Raw genomic sequence first — 11,712 nt, forward strand, 5'->3', positions numbered from 1 at the left:
GCTTGAACCCTGGAGGTGGAGGTTGGGGTGGGCCAAGATTGGGCCACTGCACTCCAGCCCAGGCGACAGAGCCAGACTCTATCTCAAAAACAAACCAACAAATAAAAAACAAACAAAAAAATAAAAATAAAAATAGTCTTTCTGGATAAGGACTACCTTATACATGGCATATTATTTTATGGTAAAATAATACATTCCTGTGAATATATTATACAGTGATCATCATCACTAATTATATAAGAATATCTAAGATGCTATTTATTATCATAATTTTCAAGATCAGGAGTCAAAGAATCCCAGTGAGCCCAAGTGATTTCGCCAATGCCATCTCCTGAGTCTGTAACCATGGGAGGAAGGTTCTGTTTCCACAAAGCCAGTTACTGATTAGCCTTCAGAAAGCAAGCCTGCCCACAATACTTTTAGTAAGAGAATTGTTTCTACCCTCCCACAGCAGAAACTAATATCCCAGGAAAATACAAGTTAATAGTCATTCAAATAATCATCTCATTAATAAAAATGAATTGCAAATGTTTTCTGCCCTTGGGTATGCATATTAAAAAATATTTAACATTTAACAAAATCAACACTGAGACAAGTACTTACTAAAATACAAAGTTTTTCCATTGAAAAAATACTGTAATTAAACTTGTTAAAAACATGGGTATATATTTTACTCTTTTACAAAGGAAATAGCATTATACCCATTGAAACAATTATCTTTCTTCTAAGTGTATCTAAAAAACAAAAAGATCATCACAAACCCTCATATAACTCTAACTTCTCTTAAAATGAGGAATGTTTTAAAACTCCTTAAGTTGTCATAGGCTCAGTGGCCAATTGTATATTTATCAGTAGAGAATGTTCTTATGTGCTTCTATGTTTATTTTGGGTAAAATTTAGTCAATCGTCAAAAATAGGCCTGAAATAAGGAGACACATTTTCCTAGAAGAGATATAATTGTGATAGAATATAATCACTTACAAATATGAATAAACAAATTATAACACCTTTATGGAAAACTTAAGTTTGCCATGGAACTTTTTAAATAGAGAAAGTTTCTCCTTTGCTAATTGAATATTTGAATAAATTTAATGTACTGAGTTTTTGGATCCAAGTGCTACTTGCAGTTTATGATGAAAGGCACCTATCCGTTCTTTCTGAACTGGCCAGTTCAAGATGCAGCGAGATTTAAACATTCCTCTTCGCAAACAGAGTGCATGGTTCAGTTTATAATCTGGAATCTCCTCAAGGAAAATCAGTATAATGGAATCCAGATTTTGTTCAATAGCTTGTTGAACGGCATGATGTACTTTGAATCTAAGTAAAGAAATGTATCGAAGAATTAATACACAGTTTTTAGCAGCCAGAAGCACAACTATTTAAAATAGTCTGTAACAGAGTTTAAGCGGTTACTGAAACTCAGGGGTTTTTTTTCTTAATTTTATTTTTAAAATTCTTTGAGTTGTGAGTAATATTGGTAATATTTAAAAGTTTAATTGAAGCCGGGTGTGGTGGCTCACGTCTGGAATCCCAGAACTTTGGGAAGCAGGTGGGCAGATCACCTGAGGCCAGGAGTTCAAGACCAGCCTGACCAACATGGTGAAACCCCATCTCTATTAAAACTACAAAAATTTGCCAGGCGTGGGGGCATGCGCTTGTAATCCCAGCTACACGAGAAGCTGAGGCAGGAGAATTACTTGAACCCAGGAGGTGGAGGCTGCAGTGACCTGAGATCACACCACTGCACTCCAGCCTGGGCAACAGAGTGGGACTCCATCTAAAAAAAATTTTAAAAATTTTTTAAAAAGTTTAATTGAACAGCAAGTACACACTTAAAATTTCACAATGTTTACCTACCTTTTGCATAATGGGTCTTTTAATAGATGGTGTGTTATAACAAAAATAATTTTTCTGCTTCTTTTGATGCTGTTAACAATTGCTTCCAGTTCAAAAACACCTGCCTCAAAGTCCCTTTCTTCCAGACAAAATTTGAGAGATTGGTCTTCCTTTTCCATTGAAGAGAAATGTTCCCAGACCCAATCCTTATCTTTATGGGCGTGAATTATATATGCTGCATATTCAAACTGTTCTGTCTGTCTGTCTATTTCTTTGAAACCAAGAACTCGATGTACTGAAACATTCCAGTAAAAAGATATCCTCCAGCCCTCAAAGTGGATGAGAAGTACAACAAAGATAAAAATCAACAGGATACTGGTATTGATCATGAAAAAGAGTTCAAAGGGGGCACTGTCTTTGCAGGATGATGTATCAAAAAGTCTCACTGGGAACCCATGATAGTGAGGTGGAGTGTTGCAAAGGTAGTGGCTTGACAGCTCAGAGATGTTGGCATGGGTCTTGTTAATCCAATTAACAAACCAGGCAATACTTTCACATGTGCAATCAAAGGGATTAAAGCGCATATCTAAGTTACTCAGGTTCCTGAAAGCTGGCCCAAAAACCTTCTTCTCAACTGATGTTATGAGATTCTTCTGAAGGTTCAATGACCTTAGAGACATCTGATTATCAAAGACAGATGCTGGAAGTGTGTTTAAATTATTCAATCCTAAATCGATGATCTTTAGTTCATATAAATCCTTGAAGACCTCAACTGGGATCTCGTCAAAGCCATTAGACTCCAAGTTAAGGATGTGGAGGTGAGACAGACCCTTTAGGAAATAAACAGGACCACCAGGGTTTGCGTGTTTCCAGAGCCGTGCTAAGTTGTTATGCTGCAAATCCAGAATTTCTAGTTTCTCAAGACCTTCCAACATGTCATCATTTATGTTGGCTATGTTGTTGTTGCTTAGATCCAGAATGGTCAAGTTACAAAGAGGCCGGAATGGTGAAGGAGAGCTATCCACATTTTTAAGGGCCACCCTTCGGAGCATCAGTCGTTGAAGGTTTGGGACCAAGGCAAAGGAGTTCTTAGTCAGTTGCAGGTACTTGTTGTAGGAAAGATAGATTTCGAAAATATTTTCAAGCCCTCTCCATTCCTGGCCTGTGAGTTCTTGCCCAATTTCATTAAGGCCCAGGTCAAGTACTTCTAAGTGGCCCAACCAAGAGAAGGCACCACTCTCTATTTTTGAGATTTTATTCTTGGTTAGGTTGAGTATGTGTAAGGGAGAATGAGCAAGTGAGACAAATGTTTCATTTGTCAAAGTTTGCAAACTTGTAAAGGAGTTGGACAGACTTAAGTATTTCAGGTTTGTCAATCCTGTGAACATATTGCTTTTTATGCCTGAAATATCATTATCTTCCATGTTAAGGTGCTCCAAACGTGTTAGCCACTGAAAAGAAAAATCATCAATCTTGGGGAGCGAAGCAAGGGAAATACTTTTTTTAGTAAAAGACCGTTTCAAATTCAGGTACCGCACATTGAAAAGCCCGTGCAAAGAGTGAGAGAACAAACGCTGTATATTATTATACTCCAGGAAGAAATACTCTAGATGTGGAAGCCAAACAAAGGAATCGTTACCAACCACATTTAAGTTGTTGTGGGAAAGATCGAGCATAGTGAGATTCGTCCACTTTAGTCCCAAGAAAGTTCTATTGCTGGTGGTGGACAGCTGGCTGTTACTCAGAGACAGATTCCGGATGCTTGTGTGTGCTAATTCCAAACATAGCTTCTCTGTGAGGCTGGGACCCAGCTGGACGTTGTTCAGAAAGAGGCCCAGTAATCTTCCAATTGCGTGGAAACACCCTGGAGAAAACTAAAGGTAGAAAAAAAGAGGTTAACAATCAAAAGCACAGACCCTGTAAGGCTGTTGAAAAGCTTAGATGCAGTTCTGTTGTTTTGTTTTTGTTTTTCCTGAGATGGAGTCTCACTCTGTTGCCCAGGCTAGAGTGCAGTGGTGCGATCTTAGCTCACTGCAGCCTCCACCTCCCGAGTTCAAGCAATTCTCCTTCCTCAGACTCCTGAGTTGCTGGCATTACAGGGGCCTGCCACCACGCCCAGCTAATTTTGTATTTTTAGTAGAGACGGGGTTTCACCATGATGGCCAGGCTGGTCTTGAACTCCTAACCTTGTGATCCACCCGCCTCGGCCTCCCAAAGTGCTGGGATTATAGGCATGAGCCACTGTGCCTGGCTCGATGCAGTTCTTTACTCCATCTCTACTCACCCTTCACCACATCCTGTGGGCAGAGCATTTCTCCCCCTTCCTCTAATGCACGAGTCCTTCCTTACAGCGCCCACCTCTTGCTCCAGCCTCTGACTCCCCTGGCCACTGGCTAGCTTCTGCTCAGCATTCACAGCCTCAGCTTAGATGCCACCTTTTCAGGGAGCCTTCCCTGACCTTCCAGTCCAGGATCAATCTCCTGGTACTTTTTCTTTATCACCATGAGAACAATTGCAATGAATAAACTGCTCATGAAGTCACTCCTGGGGCAGTTCCTGGTTCTGTCTTGGTGCCGCTGTTCTCAGTGAGCCTCATGCAAGGAAGGAGTGGATGGCCTTTATGATGAGGCGGTGGCGGCACCCTTTCCTTTCTGGAACTCTGAGCTCCAGCTCTCCCTCTCATCTTTCCAGCCAGATTTTCTCCTGACTTTATTTTACTGTTGTGTTTTTCCAGCTCTCTTGTGCTCCTTCCCACACCCTTACCCGTGCCTTGGCTGTTATGGGACTCACATCGGTGACAAGAGAACAGCAGGTGGGAGAGAAGGAATCCAGGGAGGATGGGGGCCAGTCCTGATAGTCAAAATGCCAGGGGAGTAAAGGGCTCTGATTTCTTTTTCTTTTCTTTTCTTTTTTTTTGAGACAAAGTTTCGCTCTGTCCCCCAGGCTGCAGTGCAGTGGTGGGATCTCAGCTCCCTGCAACCCCCGCCTCCTGGGTTCAAGCGATTCTCCTGCCTCAGCCTCCTAAGTAGCTAAGATTAGAGGCGACTGCCACCACGCCTGGCTAATTTTTTTGTATTCTTAGTAAAGACAGGATTTCACCATGTTGGCCAGGCTGGTCTCGAACTCCTGACGTCATGATCCACCCCCATTTCGACCTCCCAAAGTGCTGGGATTACAAGCGTGAGCCACCACACTCAGCCTGGCGGGGGCTCTGATTTGTAATGTGTCACCTGGGGGACAGTAGGGCTAATGGGAAAAAAGAGAAGTGTAGAAGAAAGGGTGCTTTATCATAAACAAATGAGTTAAAATGCAAAGCTGAAAATTATGAAATTAAGTATGATAAATCTACATGATAGCACTATTTTACAGGCAGTAAAATTTAGCTTTGGAATGATTCTTAACTGAATGGGAGATGTTCATGATATCATATTAAATCTAAAGAGCAGGAGACATCATGATCTTCGGAGGGCGATATAGCATAACTGTTAGGAGCAGGGCCTCCGGTCCCAGCGAGCCAGAAACCCAGCTCTGTCCCAGGTGGATCCTGTGGGGCCTGAGATATGTCACGTTAACTTTCTTCATCTCAGTTTCTTTTGTGAAAATGACAATTAAGAATAAGTTGATTAGGCCAGACGCGGTGGCTCACGCCTGTAATTCCAGCAGTTTGGGAGGCCGAGGCAGGGGGATCGCCTGAGGTCAGGAGTTCGAGACAGCCTGGCCAACACAGTGAAGCCCTGTCTCTACTAAAAATACAAAAATCAGCCGGGCATGGTGGCGGGCACCTGTAATCCCAGCTACTCGGGAGGCTGAGACAGGAGAATCGCTTGAACCTGGGAGTTGGAGGTTGCAGTGAGTCCAGATCGTGCCACTGCACTCCAGCCTGGGCAACAAAGTGTAAAACTCAGTCTCAAAAAAGAAAAGAAAAGAAAAGAAGAGTAAGTTGATTAAAAATACTATATACATAAAATATTTTTAAAAATTTATCACAGTACTTGACACACAGTTAAGTGCCTTAAGGATTAAAAAAAACAGTATGAATTTCAGTACAGTAAGAATTTAAGCTGTTGTTTTTCCTTATAATTATTTGGAGAAAAGCCAGGGATAAGGTATCCAAATGCTAACAGTGGTTGTTTCTGACTACGGACATTTAAGTGATTTTTTTTTTAAATCACCCCTTATTATTATTGTTTCTCATTTATTGGTATATTTAATGCCATTACTATAATAAATGTCTTAATCACAGAAAATGCTGTTTAAAAAAATAAAATGAATAGCTTGCACAAAACATCTTAATATCTCAGGATAAATTTGTACGCCATTTATTTTTATGTCTGAAAATGAATAGAGTTGTAAGTAAGGATTTCTAGTAGTCTTGTAGCCTGGAACAAAATGAGTGTAAAATGCAGACAACCTGTATATGAAAATGCGGAATCCTATTTAGGGAAAAGGAGTCAGTCGACAGGACCGAGAGAAAGCAAAAGAGCAGGTAAGTTATTTCTTTCTTCATGATCCAGGACACATAGCTCTCCTGCGCAAATAACTGACAATCTTCCTGTGCCCAGCTATCCCCAGGCCCCTGCGAGTTAACCCACTGCAACCTGGGTGCTGTCAGTGCTGCACAAAGCCCTCTTTAGCATAAATATAATCCTGTCAAATTCCAGCAAGCCTTTGTTTCTTTGCAATTAGCTTCTCTTGCTGAAATGCCCGTTGCCTTCTCGCAATGTAGTTTCCTACTTCCACTGATAAACGTGCCTTTCTCCACCTACAACTGTCTTGGTAAATTTTTTTACCCCTGTGCCACTGGTCCAGATAGTTGTTGCTCCCCCGTGACAGAAAATGGTAAGCCTGAAGATCATGATTCCAAAAAGAGACAGTCCTGTCAGTTATTTAAGCTGACTTCATTGTAGGAAGGTTTTTATAACAACATAGTGCTGCTTATCATTTCCTGAGCCCTGCCTATGCCAGACACGGTCCTAAATTCTTTACCACACAGTCCTGTGAGGTAGAGTCATTATCACGCCGGAGGTAGAGCTGGGAGGCTGGAGAGGGAGAACTTGAATACCTTGCCTGATAACAGGATGGTTAAAAGACAGAGCCCAGAGACCAGGCCAGCTAACCCAACTGTGAACCTGGGGCTCTTGACCATCGTACTCTTTTATTAATAATTCTTTCAGAGAGTTTGTGTGACAGAGAGCACTATTTCCACTTTGCAAGTGAGGACACAGACTCAGAGAGGTTAAGGATGTTCCCAAGGTCATGGCACGGGGGTTCCACCCAGTACTGCAGGACGGCAGAGTCCCGTCTCCCACCTCTCCTGGGGCTGCCTGAGCTCTCATGAGGGTGGCACCAATGTCCCAAGCAGTAGGTGTGAAGGAATGCTGGAAGACAGGCCAAGGCTAGAGAACCTCAGATTCCTGTGTCTGTGACACAGATAGGGACTACCCACCTTAAAGGCAGAATGCAAAATAATTTTACCTTACTTCTTACCTCTTTAATTTGATTCGATGACAACTCTAATTTTTTTAAAGATGAATTGGCAAGGATATCAAGTTCTTCACTTTTTAGCACTTGGATTTTATTGTTTGATAATAGAAGCTCTTGGAGATTTTCCAGCTGAACCTGAGTTCCTAATTTTGTAGATGACAAGCCATTATGAGACAGATCTAATGTGATTAAATTCTGAAGGGAAAAAATAATAAGCATATGTTAGAGTCTTGATGTCAAAAACAGTTCTTTTAAATGTAAGTACATCTTAAAAACATTTCAACAACAAAATCAACACCTCTCTTATTCTGTAGAATACCAACAGTAAGCATAATAAAAAATCTTTGTTCTGATTAATCTTTGTTATGTTATAATCTTTGTGATGGTTACCCTTGAAACCATTGTAGGAAGGATTTTATTTCTTACTTCAAGAATCATTTTATTTCTCTTACCAAAATAAGAAGGATTTAAGCTTATTTATGATATAAGGAACATTGCTAATTTATACACTTATTTTTCTTTTCTTTCTTTCTTTTTTTTTTGAGTCGGAGTCTCGCTCTGTGGCCCAGACTGGAGTGCAGTGGCCGGATCTCAGCTCACTGCAAGCTCCGCCTCCCGGGTTCCTGCCATTCTCCTGCCTCAGCCTCCCGAGTAGCTGGGACTACAGGAGCCGCCACCACGCCCGGCTAGTTTTCTTTGTATTTTTTTAGTAGAGACGGGGTTTCACCGTGTTAGCCAGGATGGTCTCGATCTCCTGACCTCGTGATCCGCCCGTCTCGGCCTCCCAAAGTGCTGGGATTACAGGCTTGAGCCACCGCGCCCGGCCTATAAACTTATTTTTCATAACCATTTACTTATGATGCAACGATTTTCACGTGGCTTATCAAACACAGCGTCAGGCATTAACCTTGAAAATAAGTATCAGAAAAAAGAACAGAATGTTTTCTTAAAAAACTTGAGTAGAATTTTGTCATCTATGGAATTTTAAACAGATTTTTATACTGAGAAAGATTCATAGTTATATAAATTTTGGATCATGACTAGTACAGAATATTAACTTTTGTTTGCTTTGTCGGTACTGTGGGATGTTTTATCACCCTTTGCTACTTTTGAATATGTATGCTTCAAATTCAGACAAAAGGTAAGGAAAAGCTGATGATACCAGTTAAGGCAAAATCTAATGTAATCTCTATTAACGAGAAGCGGGTTTTTTAATTTAAGTCTTTACAAAAATAACATTTTACAATGACTTCTCTAGCAAGATTTTGAGGCCTTTGTATTCAAACATATTTCATCCACATTAGACTCTAAGAAGACCCAAGAGAAGATTTAAAATAGCCAGGGAGCAAATCACTTTATGTTTCACAGCGTATTTACATTTGTAGACTATTCTTGCCATCTGAGGAAGAGCAATGCTCAATTTTTTACAAGGCCATAAAATGAAGTAACTTGAAAATCACTTTGGTTAAAGAAAAGCACTTAATAATTGCCTCAGATTTAGAAACAATAGCATGCGTTTTTTTTGTTTTCTTTTTTTTTTTTTCTGGTGCTCTAAAGCATTGTAGGATGAATATGGTTAACTGTGATTTACTGTATATTTTTTAAGAGCTAGAAGAAGGTATTTTGAATGTTCATAACACAAATGAGAAATATTTGAGATGATGGATATGATAATCACCCTGATTTAATCATTACACATTTTATACACATATTGAAAGATCTGCATTCTGTATCTCATAAATATGTACAATTACTAAACATCAACTAAAAAGAAAAGAAAAAAAAACTAAAATTCAAGCAAAGTGTTGAAAAGAAAAAGGTAGCCATCATTGAAAAAGTGATACCGCTATTGAACAAGTCATTGAAATAGCCTTTGAGGAGATTTCTTAAACCAGGAGTAGGTAATTTTTAGTTGAACAATTTACTTGATCATTGTATCAATTTGTTAATTTTATTTAAGTCAGATTTGGACTCTAGACTTTTTTCATGACTTCACATACTAAACCAGCAGCATTGAAAGCTTAGTGTCCATGTTCTTATGGGATATTCTGATTCTTCTCTGTTCATTACTTCTACCTCTTGCATCTAAGTTCTGTTTCTAATGGGAAAATGAGAGAGAGGCAAACATTGAAAATTAAGGATGAAATTGATTTAAGAGTATATTTTCTCTTTTGGAAGCATTTTCTATTATAATGGCAATATTTGTGGCAAATTGGATTAGATCAAAGTTCTTCCTTTTTCTTACTTTGATGCTTAGATAGTAAGTCTAAGGATGGATAAGTGACTTAAAAACATTAGTAACAATAGACATTTTCATCTTACCTTCTGCTTTACAAAGGGATTATTTTTAATTTTCTGGATTGAGTTGGACATGAGATGGAGTTCCGTCAAATTCGTGCAGAAGGCAAAGGTTTTATCAGAAAGTTGAGATAGCTCATTGTGCTGGAGGTTCAAAACTTTTAACATGGGAAGTTTTTGGCACAATTCTGGCTCCAGTTTTGAGATGCTGTTAAATCCTACATCCAAGATAGTTAGTTGGCTATATCTTGTAAAATTGGCAGCTGGTAATCTTCTGAGTTGATTATGGGTAAGATTCAACACTGTTATGTTTGTGGGGAGGTCATCGGGTACCTGAGTCAACTTCAGGTGGCTGCAGTCAGCAACTTCATGGCTAACAGTGCATTTGTTGGTGGAGGATGCACACAGCATCCCAAAGGGCAAAAGTCCTCCCCAAAAGTAGATGTAAGGCAAAGTCTGTCTCATGATTCTGCTGTATAGAAGAAACATTAAAAAGTATGAGCAACATTAATAGCAGATGGCTTTCAAATGCATTGGTATATTCCTTGTAAAATATATCACCAAAATATGACTATGTATATTATTACTCATACGCTTATGCCCTACAGGTGCATATTATACAAGTAATACATCAAATAGAAACATTTCAAACAGTACAGATAGGTAAAAAACAAAACATCCAAACTTCCTTCCCATCCTTCACCTTGATCCCAGTTGCAGCGGCAATGTCTCTCTTTTGATAGGTTCTCTCTGTAATTCTCATGATTACCTCCATAGACTTAATATTCTTGCCCTTCTATTTCTTCATTTACTGATTTCACTATAAAGATAGGAATTTAATTATATTTTTCCTTCATTCTCTTCACTTCTCTTTAGTTAATTTTGTTTGTTTTTGTTTTTGTTTTGTTTTGTTTTTGAGATGGAGTCTCGCTCTGTCACCAGGCTGGAGTGCAGTGGCGCGATCTCAGCTCACTACAACCTCTGCTTCCCGGGTTCAAGCGATTCTCCTGCCTCAGCCTCCCGAGTAGCTGGGATTACAGGCGCCTGCCACCACTCCCGGCTAATTTTTGTATTTTTAGTAGAGACGAGGTTTTACCATGTTGGCCAGGATGCTCTCCATCTCTTGACTTCATGATCTGCCCACTTCAGCCTCCCAAAGTGCTGGGATTACAGGTGTGAGCCACCGTGCCCAGCCAGTTAATTTTTATTTTATTTAAAATAAATAAATACATTTTTCTCCACATTTCTTCCATTCTTACATTTCTTAAAACTGTCAGCTATAACATTGCTTGACATTGTCAAGATGTGAAATGATAGCATGTTATCCTGAAACTGTGATTACATATGGGGTCCTTGGCCTACATCAATCCAGAAAATCTAAAGTCAGTAAATATCATTTACAATTTTAAAAATTAATTGTGTTTATTTATTTATTTTTAGAGACAGGGTCTCACTATGTTGCCCAGGCTGGTCTCAAACTTTTGACATCAAGTGATCCTCTAGCATTGGCCTCCTAAAATGCTGGGATTACAGGCATGAACCAATGTGCCCAGCCTCAATCACAATTTTACAATCATATAAATAAATATTCACTGCAGATCATAATGTAACTGAAAAATTCTTATCACCTACTAATGTAGCCATCGTAGTATCATAGTGCAATGCATTCCTCACATGTGTATAGTGATGCTGGTGTAAACAAACCTACTGTACTACTAGTTATATAAAATATAGCACACACAATTATGTACAGTACATAATAGTTGATAATGGTAATAAATGAATATGTTACTGATTTATGTATTTACTATACTTTTTATCATAATTTTAGAATGTACTCCTACTCATTTTTTTTTTTAAGTTAACTGTAAAACAGCCTCAGGCAGGTCCTTCAGGAGGGATTCCAGAAGAAGGCGCTGTTCTCATAGGAGATGACAGGTCTGTGCATGCTGTGGCCCCTGAAGGCCTTCCAGTGGGACACGACGTGGTGGAAGGCAGTGACATTGAAGATCATGACTCTGAGCAGGCCTAGGCTAATGTGTGTGTTTCTGTCTTTGTTTTTAACAAAAACGTTTAAAAAGTTAAAAAAAAAAA

The 11,712-nt window shown here is 39.4% G+C and overlaps 1 protein-coding gene across 1 annotated transcript in view; it reads right to left on the minus strand.

Moving 5' to 3' along the window:
- Positions 1 to 864: 864 nt before the first annotated feature.
- The window catches only part of TLR3 (toll-like receptor 3), a 24,040-nt gene continuing 13,192 nt past the window's right edge, over positions 865 to 11,712 (minus strand). Inside the window, exons 2-5 of the mRNA XM_011959519.1 lie at positions 9,643 to 10,090; positions 7,324 to 7,515; positions 1,858 to 3,710; positions 865 to 1,317 (exon numbers count right to left, since the gene is read on the minus strand). Of these exons, the coding sequence (XP_011814909.1) occupies positions 1,089 to 1,317; positions 1,858 to 3,710; positions 7,324 to 7,515; positions 9,643 to 10,083 (2,715 nt within the window). The 5' untranslated portion in view covers positions 10,084 to 10,090 and the 3' untranslated portion in view covers positions 865 to 1,088. The remainder of the gene's footprint in view (positions 1,318 to 1,857; positions 3,711 to 7,323; positions 7,516 to 9,642; positions 10,091 to 11,712) is intronic.

This window comes from Colobus angolensis, unplaced genomic scaffold (assembly GCF_000951035.1).
Source record: "Colobus angolensis palliatus isolate OR3802 unplaced genomic scaffold, Cang.pa_1.0 Scaffold5, whole genome shotgun sequence".
Classification (NCBI taxonomy): Eukaryota; Metazoa; Chordata; class Mammalia; order Primates; family Cercopithecidae; genus Colobus; species Colobus angolensis.